General features: G+C 44.5%; 1 protein-coding gene across 4 annotated transcripts in view; it reads right to left on the reverse strand.

Moving 5' to 3' along the window:
• LOC137542301 (ABI gene family member 3-like) overlaps positions 1 to 14,462 on the reverse strand; it is a 336,298-nt gene that overhangs the window by 45,402 nt on the left and 276,434 nt on the right. For 3 of the 4 annotated variants that reach the window (XM_068264119.1, XM_068264121.1, XM_068264120.1), the window contains exons 4-5: positions 11,198 to 11,365; positions 1 to 129 (exon numbers count right to left, since the gene is read on the reverse strand). The exon at positions 1 to 129 is cut by the window's left edge and continues 48 nt beyond it. In XM_068264119.1, coding sequence (XP_068120220.1) covers positions 1 to 129; positions 11,198 to 11,332 — 264 coding nt within the window. In that variant the 5' untranslated portion in view covers positions 11,333 to 11,365. Of the gene's footprint in view, positions 130 to 11,197; positions 11,366 to 13,065; positions 13,242 to 14,462 lie in introns of those variants that run through there. The other variant, XM_068264118.1, reaches the window with a different exon arrangement.

Genomic DNA, 14,462 nt, shown 5'->3' on the forward strand with positions numbered 1-14,462 from the left:
TCTTGCATATGGTGTCAGTGGTCCTTTCTCTTCTACAGACACAATTTTTTTGTTGTGAGGAAATTTCTTGGAGATGGTCAAACTTCCAATTTTCCGTCGAGACACTTTTTCTGCATGGATGTCTATTAACTTCATACACAAGAAATAGGAAAATGTAGTTATCATGTTATAGGTAGTAGGCATAAAGGTCTCTCTGATGCTGGACTAGAATTATAAGCAAAGTTCAACCATAATAATGAAAAATCCGCTAATCTGACGACAGAAACCTGCAGATGGTACACTTTGCACTTGGAATTGGGCCAATCAAAAATAGCAGGAAGTTCATCTGATTGGTTCAAGTCCAAGATATTGGGTACTCTGGAAGAGATGGGCAGCAAAGCCTGTCCCTCTCTCCTAAAACCCTTGTCCATGTTATCCCTAAGGAGAGGGTGTAACTGGGAACAGTAAATTCGGGCGCCTGAGGCTAGTGGACAAATCGGGCGCCGCCATTCACTCCTATAATAAATATCGTTTAATGGGCGCCCGATAGGAAAAAAGGGCGCCGGAGAAAAATAACGTTTTAAAAGCGGCGCCCGGAGACTTAATGTTTTATTACTGTTTCTCATGATTACACATTGTTTAATGATTTATACATTTTTAAATTTTATTTTTAAACGAAAAACAGTACAATATTTTTTAAACATTATTTTTAAACGAAAAACAGTACATTTTTTTTTTTTTTAACATTATTTTTAAACGAAAAAACTAACAGGGGGGTCTTAGGTTTAGGCACCAACAGGGGGGTCTTAGGTTTAGGCACCAACAGGGGGTCTTAGGTTTAGGCACCAAAAGGGGGGTCTTAGGTTTAGGCACCAACAGGGGGGTCTTAGGTTTAGGCACCAACAGGGGGTCTTAGGTTTAGGCACCAACAGGGGGGTCTTAGGTTTAGGCACCAACAGGGGGGTCTTAGGTTTAGGCACTAACAGGGGGGTCTTAGGTTTAGGCACTAACAGGGGGGTCTAGGGGTTAGGGGTAGGTACAGGGAGGGTTACTTAGGCACCAACAGGGGGGGTCTTAGGTTTAGGCATCAACAGGGGGGTCTAGGGGTTAGGGGTAGGTACAGGGAGGGTTACTTAGTAATTTTTTTTTTAAACGTTATTATACGTTTCAGTATTTAAACGAAAGATTAACGTTTTTACAATTGCCGATTTAATGCACATTATTTAATGATTTATAACGTTAAAAAACATTAATTTTAAACGAAATACAGTACAATACATTTTTAAACGTTATCCATGCTTATCGTTAAAAACCCGGCGCCCTTTTTTCCCAGCGCCCCTTTTTAACGTACGCGGTGTAACTACCCCCACACCCATGTGTGTAGGTCCTATCTGGGTGGCTTACGGTGGAGTCTGGAAGGTCCCTTTAGGATCAAGGGGGCAGTCAGATGTACCCACACCAGTTGAAATGGGTTTACAACCCACAAGTGATTAAATAGTACAAAAAAAAACAATAAAGAACCTTTAATTATTGGTCCTGCACCAATATGTTGCTATTTGTCCTACACCAATATCCTCTATGATCTTGATTGAAAATTCCTGCTCCACGTCCATTACTCACGCTCTTACGGCTGGATTTGAGGCAAGACCACAAAGGCCACAGCCTAGGGCACCAGGGAGCAAGGGGCAAGCAGCGGGCTAAAACAATTAGGCAGTAAAACTGCCAAACATTTAAACAGCAGCAGTCACAAACCCAGTCCACAGCCTCCCTGCTTCCTCAGGGGCAAGCAGCGGAGCAGTGGTCTTGTGCTCCCCCATCATATGCTGTACTCCCCCCCCCCCCAAGCACAGCATAGAATGGGGGAGCAGAGGACCAGGAAAGTACACAGCATGGGGGTCCACAAATAAAACAGGACAGGGGGAGCACACAGGACGGGGAAGGTTGGGGGGCGGGGTTAGTGACAGTGGGCCTTGGGTGGTAAAATGTTCAAATCCAGCTCTGGACGGTTTCTGATATTAAATGCTGAAATCCTCCATTCACAGGAAGAATTCTGGGAGCCTATGCCTATATGTAGATACATATGTATTGATGCCATAGTCCACTGGACCCCTTAGAAAATGCTAGGTGTTATAAACCTAGCCCTAGTGTGGCTGCTGGGGGTCAGGGGAACCCCGGCGGCCATTCGGATGATGTCACTGCCTATGTATGTACATAAGCTGCTGGAATCCTCCCTGAGCAGAAACTATTTATTTGCACCCTTGTTTGGGTTTATCTGTGCAAATATGAATGGGAGCTGTGTTCACTATTTGCACTGTCTAGGAACAAAACTGAATTTAAAGTGCTAAAGGAGAACTTGACAGAGTGGTTTTGGCTGGTGAGGGACTAGCGACAGAAGAGAGAACATACTATTTAAAGTGTGTTATTATAAACAATATGTATTTATACAGTGCTGACATCCACAGCTAACTACCACAAATCTCTACCATAGGCTAATGTCCCTAGCTGTGACCCAGTAGAAAGTGCAAATCACTATTGCAATCCCCGGGGTTGATTCACTAAAGCGTGATAACTGTTATCACAGCAGTTATCACGCGATCTGCTGCGCGCAAAACATTACTTCGCGTGATAAACAAAGGTTTGTGCATGATCGCGCTCACACCTTAGTTTATTACGCGGAGTAATGCTTTGTGCACGCAAACCGCATGATAACTGCTGTGATAGCAGTTATCACGCTTTAGTGAATCAACCCCCTGAGTGCTTTCGGTAGCTATTTCTGGCGTTTTTTAAGCAATTTTGAAATTAATGCAAGTGATTTGTACAGTGATTGGGATTTGTGGTTTCCATACTGGCCAGCACAGTGCAGAGGCGTAGCTATGGGTGGGCAAGTGGGAACATATGTCCCTGGGCGCAGCACTGAGAGGGTGCTCAGCGTGGCCGACGCACCCCCACTAATGTGGGAGGTGGTTCTCTGGCAACCAGAAGTGCCTCCGTTTCTGCCCCTCCTTCCCTCTGCAGAGGAGTGTGGAAGCATTAATAACAGCAGAAAACTCACCGGCTCCAATGTTACGGCGATCTCTCTTTGGCTCCACCCATGACCAGGCCCACATTCTAATGCATGCTCATGCCCAAACTGTCTTTGTGCCTGGGCACTGAAAACCCTAGCTATGCCTACGTGTAGTGGATAGCACTGTCGCCTTGCAGCTCTGGATCACCAGTTCAAATCCCAGCCGGGGCACTATCTGCTCAGATTTAGTATGTTCTACGTATGTCTGTGTGGGTTTCCTCCAGGCACTCTGTTTCCTTCCACCTCCCAAAGACCACAATCCTAGATAAGTTCATCGGCTTTCTCCTAAAAACAAATTGACCCTAGATTTCAATGGACATATGACTATGGTAGGTGAACTCTTCTGAGGGACAGTTAGTAACAAGACTATATACTCTGTACAGCGCTGTGGAAAATGTCAGCGCTATATAGCCTCTGAGATTGGTATACTGGAGTTTTCATTGTGCAGAATAGAAGGTAAAGAGGCACCCAATGTATATAAACACCCTAAAATCAATAAAACAAAAAAGATGAGGTGGCTTACCTCACAGACGACAAACTCACTTTAGGTAAGGAAGTTTAATTGAAAATTAAGCACAGGCAACGCATTTCGTGGGACTCTGCCCACTTCCTCAGGCCAAATAAAGGTGCCTTTGCAGTCTATTTGCTGCACTAGAGGCGCCCCAAATGCGGCAAATAGACTGCAACGGCACTTTTATTTGGCCTGAGGAAGTTGGCAGGGTCCCACGAAACGCATTGCCTGCAGGGATGAGCAGAAACTACGCCAGTGCGAATTTACGCATCGTAGTTCGCATCTACGCATCGTAGTTCATAGGTGAAGTTTCAAAACTACGCTTACGAATTTACGCGTAGCGAAGTACCACTACGCGTAGCTTACGCCCACTATACGTAGTTAACATGTGTATTGCGTAGTCAACTATGAATGTGTTACTCACGTCTTATTTTCCGTGTGCGATTGTATGCTTACACATTTACACATTGGAAAGGGGAATGTACGTATAGAAGAGTTCCCGGTATAAGCATTTAAAGAGGAATTAATGCGTACAATTTTCTTCATACGGGCATAAGCATCCGCATACACTACGCTTCGCACTACGCGTAATTGCGTATTTTAACGCATAGTCTACGGAATGCATATGAAACAAATATTTGATTTTAAAGCCGTAGTTTGGCGAAGCGTAATTGCGTAAAACTACTCGTAGTTCCAGCGTAGCGAAGTTGCTACGAACATCCCTGGTTGCCTGTACTTAATTTTCAATTAAACTTCCTTACCTAAAGTGAGTTTGTCTGTGAGGTAAGCCACCTCATCTTTTTTGTTTTATTGATTTTAGAGTGTTTTATATACATTGGGCGCCTCTTTACCTTCTACTGTGCCTTACCCCCATCCCCCCCCCCCCCCCGCCCTCTAAGGAGGGGAGCCTTGTGCACCTGATCCAAGGTGGAATTGCACCGCCTATGGTATTTAAGGTGCACAGGATTTTTTGCTAAGAGAGCGACTGAGTCCAGGATTGCTGGTATACCTGAGTGGAGTCAGGTTTAAGATACTCCACTTGCCTGAAGTGGTCGGTTGCCCCTATGCAACCCACCTTTGTGAGTACCCTTTTTTACAGAAGTACCTTTGAATACTCAATACTTGTGACATACTGCACCATTTGGGCTCCCGTTGTCTTTGTGTTTTTTTCCCCTCTAGTACTGTACATCATTGTGCAGAAACCCCTGAAAGGAAGGTGGCAGCAGCAGAGGACCCGAACTGACTGCAGAGTAGCCTAGTGAGAATGGACACCACCCATTTTCATAGGCTTGTATTGTTTCCATCAGCCTCCAACTCAATCCATTTTGTCTGACCAATCTGGAAAGGTTGTAGGGGACCCAAACTTGTGTTCCTAGGGCCAGATTTTTGGAAAGGCCAAAAAAAGCCCGGTCCTTGGGCGGCTGCAGCCCAAGTGGTCAGGGCACCTGGACATGAAAGAGGCGTTGCTACATAACAAAGTGAAGCAAAACATGAAAAAGGGAAACTGATGCTCAAGAGAATTTCCCTTTTTCATGTGTTGCTCCCCTTTAATATGTAGTAATGCCTCTTTTATGTCCAGGTGCCCTGCAGCTGCCCAAGGTCCGGGCCTTTTGGGCCTTTCCAAAAATCTGGCCATGGGAACACAAGTTCTTCATAGAAGAAGGGGCTGCATACATGGATGCGACATATGAAATGGGAGAGGCACTGCTGCACAGGAAAGGGGAGCCACAACATATTTGGCCTAAGGGCAGAAAAAGCATAAATCTGGCCCTGGGAATACAAGTTCTTCATAAAAGAAGGGGCTGCATACATGGATGCTGCACAGGAAAGGGGAGCCACAACATATTTGGCCAAAGGGCAAAGCATAAATCTGGCCTTGTGCATTCCGCTCACCAGAACAGACCAAATGGATCCATTTCGAATGAACTAATGTGAACGGAACCTATTGCTTTGCATAGGACCCATACTCATCCATTCGGATCCATTTCATTCCACTAAACCAAAGATTTTTATTGCAAGTGTGAATGCGACCTTATTGAGTAGAGCCCAAAGCAAGATGCCAGCTTTGGTTCCATACACTTGCCCCATGGCCTTGTTGGTAAGATGATGGCATGAGTTCAGAGACGTTGGCATACTGTTAGTTTCCTCAGAAGTATATTAAATCAAGTGCTTACATATTATTCAAATAATCAAAAATCAGGCACATACATGCAAACCAGCACTATTTATCAATGTGTATAGAGCAAAGAATGCAAGGCTCCAATCATTGAAGATTGGTTCATATAGAAGAACCGAGAAAATCGGTAAAGATTAGTCCAGGCCCGCAAAGCTCCAATCAGTAAGGTTCAGTACGCACGCACGCACGCACGCACGCACACACACACTTTTCCTGGCCCCTTGGAGTTTACTATAAAGGGATTCTACTTTATTCAGGTAAAATGATACTGCTTATATGGAGTCTGGGTGAAAATGGTTACAGCTTAATTCATTGTTACACTATTGATTCATTGTTATGCTATTCCAGCAACCTATGTTATATTAATCAGAAGTGCCCATTTAGTTGCTAAAACTACCATTTATTCATGCCTTAGTATGAGCTAGCAGTTGTGCATAAGAACTGCATGAAGCACAGTCTGCTAAGAATAGCTCCTTGGTGTCCCCCTTCAAGCAGCTGTCATCCCAGACTTAATTGCCTGTCTATGCCTAAAATTGGCCATGTGTACTGTGACAGCACTAGTATGTTTCATGCCATATATGGCCCTGCTTCATGCATAAAGGGGCACAAAAGGGCAAGTGAGAGTAGAAGGGGTCCACACCGGTAGTTACAGCTAGAACAACCCCCAGGCCCCTGGCCTAGGCTACCTTGTTGGTGAATAACCTGTACAATACTGCACTTACCTTTCAGTAGTAATGTTGTTTATATTTTGATATAACCCAACTGAGAGTTGCAATTTTTTGCCACATAATACCAGGCAATTTAAAAAGAAATCCTTTTCAGGTTTATTAGTACACTTCTGCTTCGTACACACAATGCAATTTTCTGTCAGATTGATAGTCAAATTGATAATTTCCAACAAGTCCGTACTGATTTCGTTTTTTTAATCTATTTTCTAATCACTTCCATACAAACTCGTTCGGAGAAACGATCATAAATCAGATTGTAATTATCGATTCGACCATCAGACTGAAGGGAAATTGTATTATGTGTCCTAGGCATTATATGCACTCCACTTAACTTTATATGTTGTGGCACTGAATAGTTTAGCCAGACAGAGGCAGCGTGCTGTTTGACATAGTAGGATAATAGCCAAACAATTTGAATAGTATAAGGATGAAGTTGAAATATAGGAGGGGAGAGTGAAAGGTAAGGGTAAAGTTCAGCTGAAGTGAGAGGGATATGGAGGCTGGACAGATACAGTATACTGTGAGATCTGATTTCCGATCGATTTTTTAAACAATTTTTCATAGAAGTGAACAGAAAATCGATTGAAAAATCGATCAGAAAATCAGATCAGACATGTTGGAAATAATTGATCTGAAAGTAAATCTGTCCGAAATTTGCATCGTTTGTATCTAGCATAATACTGTAAGCCACAGATCCTGAACAAGCATGCAGATCAAGTACTCTGACTAAAGTCTGACGGGATTAGCTGCATGTTTGTTTCAGCTGTGTAGATTCAGACATTACTACTAACAAAGAGATCAGCAGCTCTGCCAGGCAACTGGTATATTTTAACCACTTGAGGACCGTGGGCTTTACCCCCCTTAAGGACCGGCCACTTTTTTTCCATTCAGACCACTGCAGCTTTCACGGTTTATTGCTCGCTCATACAACCTACCACCTAAATGATATTTTGGCTCCTTTTCTTGTCACTAATAAAGCTTTCTTTTGGTGCTATTTGATTGCTGCTGCGATTTTTACTTTTTATTATATTCATCAAAAAAGACATGAATTTTGGCAAAAAAATGATTTTTTTAACTTTCTGTGCTGACATTTTTCAAATAAAGTAAAATTTCTGTATACATGCAGCGCGAAAAATGTGGACAAACATGTTTTTGATAAAAAAAAACCCATTCAGTGTATATTTATTGGTTTGGGTAAAAGTTATAGCGTTTACAAACTATGGTGCAAAAAGTGAATTTTCCCATTTTCAAGCATCTATGACTTTTCTGACCACCTGACATGTTTCATGAGGGGCTAGAATTCCAGGATAGTATAAATACCCCCCAAATGACCCCATTTTGGAAAGAAGACATCCCAAAGTATTCACTGAGAGGCATAGTGAGTTCATAGAAGATATTAATTTTTGTCACAAGTAAGCGGAAAATGACACTTTGTGACAAAAAAAATGAAATCTGCCACGGACTCACCATGCCCCTCTCTGTATACCTTGAAGTGTCTACTTTCTAAAATGGGGTCATTTGCGGGGTGTGTTTACTGTCCTCGCATTTTGGGGGGTGCTAATTTGTAAGCACCTCTGTAAAGCCTAATGGTGCTCATTGGACTTTGGGCCCCTTAGCGCAGTTAGGCTGCAAAAAAGTGCCACACATGTGGTATTGCCGTACTCAGGAGAAGTAGTATAATGGCCCTAAACCGTGAGGAGTAGTCTTGAAACAAAATTTCTCAAAATGACCTGTGAAATCCTAAAGGTACTCATTGGACTTTGGGCCCCTTAGCGCAGTTAGGGTGCAAAAAAGTGCCCCACATGTGGTATCGCCGTACTCGGGAGAAGTAGTACAATGTGTTTTGGGGTGTATTTTTACACATACCCATGCTGGGTGAGAGAAATAACTCTGTAAATGGACAATTGTGTGTAAAAAAATCAAAAGATTGTCATTTACAGAGGTATTTCTCCCACCCAGCATGGGTATGTGTAAAAATACACCCCAAAACACATTATACTACTTCTCCCGAGTACGGCGATACCACATGTGGGGCACTTTTTTGCACCCTAACTGCGCTAAGGGGCCCAAAGTCCAATGAGTACCTTTAGGATTTCACAGGTCATTTTTGTTTCAAGACTACTCCTCACGGTTTAGGGCCCCTAAAATGCCAGGGCAGTATAGGAACCCCACTAATGACCCCATTTTAGAAAGAAGACACCCCAAGGTATTCCGTTAGGAGTATGGTGAGTTCATAGAAGTTTTTATTTTTTTGTCACAATTAGCGGAAATTGATTAATTGTTTTTTTTTCACAAAGTGTCATTTTCCGCTAACTTGTGACAAAAAATAAAATCTTCTATGAACTCACCATACTCCTAACGGAATACCTTTGGGTGTCTTCTTTCTAGAATGGGGTAATTTGTGGGGTTCCTATACTGCCCTGGCATTTTAGGGGCCCTAAACCGTGAGGAGTAGTCTTGAAACCAAATGTCGCAAAATGACCTGTGAAATCCTAAAGGTACTCATTAGACTTTGGGCCCCTTAGCGTACTTAGGGTGTAAAAAAGTGCCACACATGTGGTACCGCCGTACTCAGGAGAAGTAGTATAATGTGTTTTGGGGTGTATTTTTACACATACCCATGCTAAGTGGGAGAAATATCTCTGTAAATGACAATTGTTTGATTTTTTTACACACAATTGTCCATTTACATAGAAATTTCTCCCACCCAGCATAGGTTAGTGTAAAAATACACCCCAAAACACATTATACTACTTTTCCTGAGTACGGCGGTACCACATGTGTGACACTTTTTTGCAGCCTAGGTGCGCTAAGGGGCCCAACGTCCTATTTACAGGTCATTTTGAGGCATTTGTTTTCTAGACTACTCCTCGCGGTTTAGGGCCCCTAAAATGCCAGGGCAGTATAGGACCCCACAAGTGACCCCATTTTAGAAAGAAGACACCCCAAGGTATTCCGTTAGGTGTATGGCGAGTTCATAGAAGATTTTATTTTTTGTCACAAGTTAGTGACAATGACACTTTGTGAAAAAAAATCAATAAAAATCAATTTCCGCTAACTTTTGACAACAAATAAAATCTTCTATGAACTCGTCATACACCTAACAGAATACCTTGGGGTGTCTTTTTTTCTAAAATGGGGTCACTTGTGGGGTTCCTATACCGCCCTGGTATTTTACGGGCCCAAAACTGTGAGTAGTCTGGAAACCAAATGTCTCAAAATGACTGTTCAGGGGTATAAGCATCTGCAAATTTTGATGACAGGTGGTCTATGAGGGGGCAAATTTTGTGGAACCGGTCATAAGCAGGGTGGCCTTTTAGATGACAGGTTGTATTGGGCCTGATCTGATGGATAGGAGTGCTAGGGGGGTGACAGGAGGTGATTGATGGGTGTCTCAGGGGGTGGTTAGAGGGGAAAATAGATGCAATCAATGCACTGGGGAGGTGATTGGAAGGGGGTCTGAGGGTTTGGCCGAGTGATCAGGAGCCCACACGGGGCAAATTAGGGCCTGATCTGATGGGTAGGTGTGGTAGGGGGTGACAGGAGGTGATTGATGGGTGTCTCAAGGTGTGATTAGAGGGGGGAATAGATGCAAGCAATGCACTGGCGAGGTGATCAGGGCTGGGGTCTGAGGGCATTCTGAGGGTGTGGGCGGGTGATTGAGTGCCCTAGGGGCAGATAGGGGTCTAATCTGATAGGTAGCAGTGACAGGGGGTGATTGATGGGTAATTAGTGGGTGTTTAGGGTAGAGAACAGATGTAAACACTGCACTTGGGAGGTGATCGGACGTCGGATCTGCGGGCGATCTATTGGTGTGGGTGGGTGATCAGAATGCCCGCAAGGGGCAGGTTAGGGGCTGATTGATGGGTGGCAGTGACAGCGGGTAAATGATGGCTGGCAGTGACAGGGGGTAATTGATGGGTGGCAGTGACAGGGGGTGATTGATGGGTGATTGACAGGTAATCAGTGGGTTATTACAGGGGAGAACAGATGTAAATATTGCACTGGCGAATTGATAAGGGGGGGTCTGAGGGCAATCTGAGCGTGTAGGCGGGTGATTGGGTGCCCGCAAGGGGCAGATTAGGGTCTGATCTGATGGGTAACAGTGACAGGGGGTGATTGATGGGTAATTAGTGGGTGTTTAGAGGAGAGAATAGATGTAAACACTGCGCTTGGGTGGTGATCTGATGTCGGATCTGCGGGCGATCTATTGGTGTGGGTGGGTGATCAGTTTGCCCGCAAGGGGCAGGTTAGGGGCTGATTGATGGGTGGCAGTGACAGGGGGTGATTGATGGGTGGCAGTGACAGGGGGTGATTGATGGGTGATTGACAGGTGATCAGTGGGTTATTACAGGGAAGGACAGATGTAAATAATGCCCTGGCGAATTGATAAGGGGGGTTAACATCCCGCCGCCGCTTCCGTATGGCCGGCGGGATGTTGCGGCGAGTGAGCGGAGCCAGGCGGCGGCGGAGGTTCGCTTTACGGATGACGCAATCGCTCCGCCCATGCCCCTACAAGGACCGCCGCCATTTGTCAATACGGCGGTCCTTGCGGGGTCCACTTCCCGGCCGCCAATTGTCAATACGGCGGTCGGGAAGTGGTTAAAAGGAAATAAATATGGCCACCATATCCCTCTCAGTTCAGGTGTCCTTTAAAAGAGGTATTATTGAAGTAGGCACCTCAGCGAAGGGGGAGTATCCCTTTAATGAGTAGACTGTAGACTTCCTCGGAGACTTACCTGAGAGATAATTCGAACTTTAGCCTCTTCCTTCTGCAGATTCTGGCTCTGCTTCTCCAACATGTCGCTCACATGTCGGGCAGCGATGCTAACTTGAGACGCCACGCTGGCCAGGGTCTGTGTGACAAGGGCCATGGTGCTCTCCAGAGCCTTGCGCTTGTCTGGAGCCTAGAGGGGGAAAACCATCATGAGCACAAGGTAATGCTTAGACAATCACTGGATGAGAGCATGGAGATTAGGCCATTCGAGTTCACTCAGATCTATAGGATGAGTGTACGGCAGTGCCGGATTTACCATAAGGCACTGTAGGCTTGTGCCTACAGGCGCATGATGATGGAAAGGCGGCTCAATCCCCTCCCCTATTGCCTCCCTCTCTCCTTTTCTATGCAGAGTCCCGAGCAGAGTGTAAATGAAAGGTTACTCACCCTGCTCTTGGCATTCCACTGATAAGATCTTCCTTCAGTCAGGTTCACCTCTAGCTACTTAATACTGAGGTTCCTCTAGCTACCTAATTCTTGGGGGCACCTCTAGCTACTTATTATTGAGGGTAGTTCTGGCTACCTTATTCTTGGGGGCACCTCTAGCTACTTAGTATTAGGTAGCCAGAACTACCCTCAATAATAAGGGGCACCTGTAGCTACTTATGAAGGGCAATGGAAATAAGGGAGAAGTGACAGCTGGGCCAGTCAGCACACCTGTAGTGCGGTTCGATGAGGGTTTGGAGGTTCATGGAGGGTGAAGTCTAGGGCGCCAGGACATCTGTGCCTATAGGCTCCTGTGAGGTAAATCCGGGCCTGGTGTACGGTAATGCAGGTGCGTGAACAGGTAGGAGACACAAGGAGGAGGACCCTGCTGAAGGTGCACAATGTAACCTCCTCAGGACTTGCGGTATCTTTTTCATGGGAATTCAAGAGCTGCTCCAACACTATGGAACTCCCTACCTCCCCCCATTAGGTTTGCGCCCTCCTTCAACATCTTCAAGAAGGCCCTCAAAATGCATCTTTTCACTCTGGCCTGCCCCCGCTCACTGGTACTCTAAACCCCCAGGTGAATTCTGGTCCCCTACCTTTGTGTCCCTACCTCTCCCTCTAGATTGTAAGCCTTCGGCAGGGTCACATCACCATGCGGTTTATGCGGTTTATTATTATTACTAGGTGACTGGTTATGTGGATTGCCCATGGGTGCTGTAACTAAGTATGCGGCAAATCAGTGTTTAACATTTTATTGGAATGTAAAGATTATCTGGAACTACCCCTTGACACAGATATATTTAATAGTTGATGGTAATTATTTCTTAACACTTTCAATGCATTACCCAATGATTTCAATTCACTAAATTAACTACAATACTAATTTGGTGGTGTTATGTACATTGGATTTATCATTTTCTTAAACTGTTAATTTGTTAAACTTAATTAAGAATATTAGGCCCGAGTACCCCTGCACCCATCAGAAGTGCCCCCCGCCAAGAGAATGCAGGCACTAAACTGCCATGGACAGTGACGTAACAAAGGAGCTTGGGGCCCCAGTTCGAGCTTTACATGGGGCCCCAACCACTGTCTTGATATGGAGTCCCAAAACCTACCAAGGACAGCTGCAGTGTCAGGGAGGTGTAATTAGACTAAGGAAACTTAGACTAAGATTACAACTATGCAATATACATATAAAGGTGTTCATTATCAGCATGGCACCAATGAAAAGCTAATAAGATGGATGAAGGAGGGCCCCTCTGGCCCAGAGGCAACTCTGCATCCCCTATTGCTACACCACTGGTCATGGAGGTATCCTGAAGAAAGGTTGTCATTGGTAGATTGTCTACCGTGTATGGTTGGTGAAACAGTGAGTCCTCCTAAATGATCCAGTCTTACCTCTATGTAGTTCTTCTCACAGTAATCAGCAACATTCTGCAGGTTCAGGCTGCTATCTCGCAGGGCCTGCCTTGCTGCAAAGATCTCTCTGTAGTCGTCTGCCATTGCCGGTGTGTGGGCTTAGAATCTGGGGTATTATCTCTCAGTAACCCACCCGCCAGATGTGTCATGCTCAGCGTCTCAGCAGCTATGTGAGAGCAAGAGACTGTGGCTCCGAGATACTTCCTCATACTTAACCACAATGTCAGGGTGCTGAGACAGAAATACAGCAACACTCTGCTAGTCACGATGAGATGTTAGGTCCCCTCCCCTGTTATTTTATCCACCCCAAAACCTTTCCCACTCAGTATCATCCGTTCTCACAGCAGAAAGTGTGAGAAGAGTAGGCTTGGGTGGCGTTCCTTTCACACACTGTCAGGAAAACATTTCAAGTGAAACTCCAGTTTCAATGAAAATTGCTACAAACATGTTTCTCAGCCCTGCTGAAGACTTTTTGGCCCCTATTTAATTCACTTTATCTGCTAAGTTTTCTCCCAGGAGATAAGATTTCATCTTCTCTTTAGAATAATTTTTACAGAACTCCGTAAATTAAAAAGTTCCAAAATGTAGGTGAAAAAGTACTGCCAAATGATTTCTTGCTTGTTGATTAGGCAAACAAATATCTCCTAGGGAAAAACTTAGGTGAAAATAGAATAGAATAACGGCCTGCGTGCGTGCGTGCATGAAAAAAGGGCCTGACTTATTAACAAATCTGGCGCCAGGTATTAACGAAATTTGATAAAGAGAATCATCGTTTTCAAGCTTTATTGTACCTCTGTAAATGACAATTTTTTTATTTTTTTTTTACACACAATATTTCTCCCACCTAGCATGGGTATGTGTAAAAATACACCCCAAAACACATTATACTACTTCTCCTGAGTACGGCGGTACCACATGTGTGGCACTTTTTTGCAGCCTAGGTGCGCTAAGGGGCCCAAAGTCCTATGAGTACCTTTAGGATTTCACAGGTCATTTTGAGGCATTTGGTTTCCAGACTACTGCTCACGGTTTAGGGCCCCTAAAATGCCAGGGCAGTATAGGAACCCCACAAGTGACCCCATTTTACAAAGAAGACACCCCAAGGTATTCCGTTAGGAGTATGGTGAGTTCATAGAAGATTTTATTTTTTTGTCACAAGTTAGCGGAAATTGATTTTTATTGTTTTTTTTTTTCCACAAAGTGTCATTTTCCACTAACTTGTGACAAAAAATAAAATCTTCTATGAACTCATCTTACTCCTAATGAAATACCTTGGGGTGTCGTCTTTCTAAAATGGGGTCACTTGTGGGGGTTCCTATACTGCCCTGGCATTTTAGGGGCCCAAAACCATGAGGAGTAGTCTGGAAACCAAATGC

Source organism: Hyperolius riggenbachi, chromosome 12, assembly GCF_040937935.1.
Source record: "Hyperolius riggenbachi isolate aHypRig1 chromosome 12, aHypRig1.pri, whole genome shotgun sequence".
Classification (NCBI taxonomy): domain Eukaryota; kingdom Metazoa; phylum Chordata; class Amphibia; order Anura; family Hyperoliidae; genus Hyperolius; species Hyperolius riggenbachi.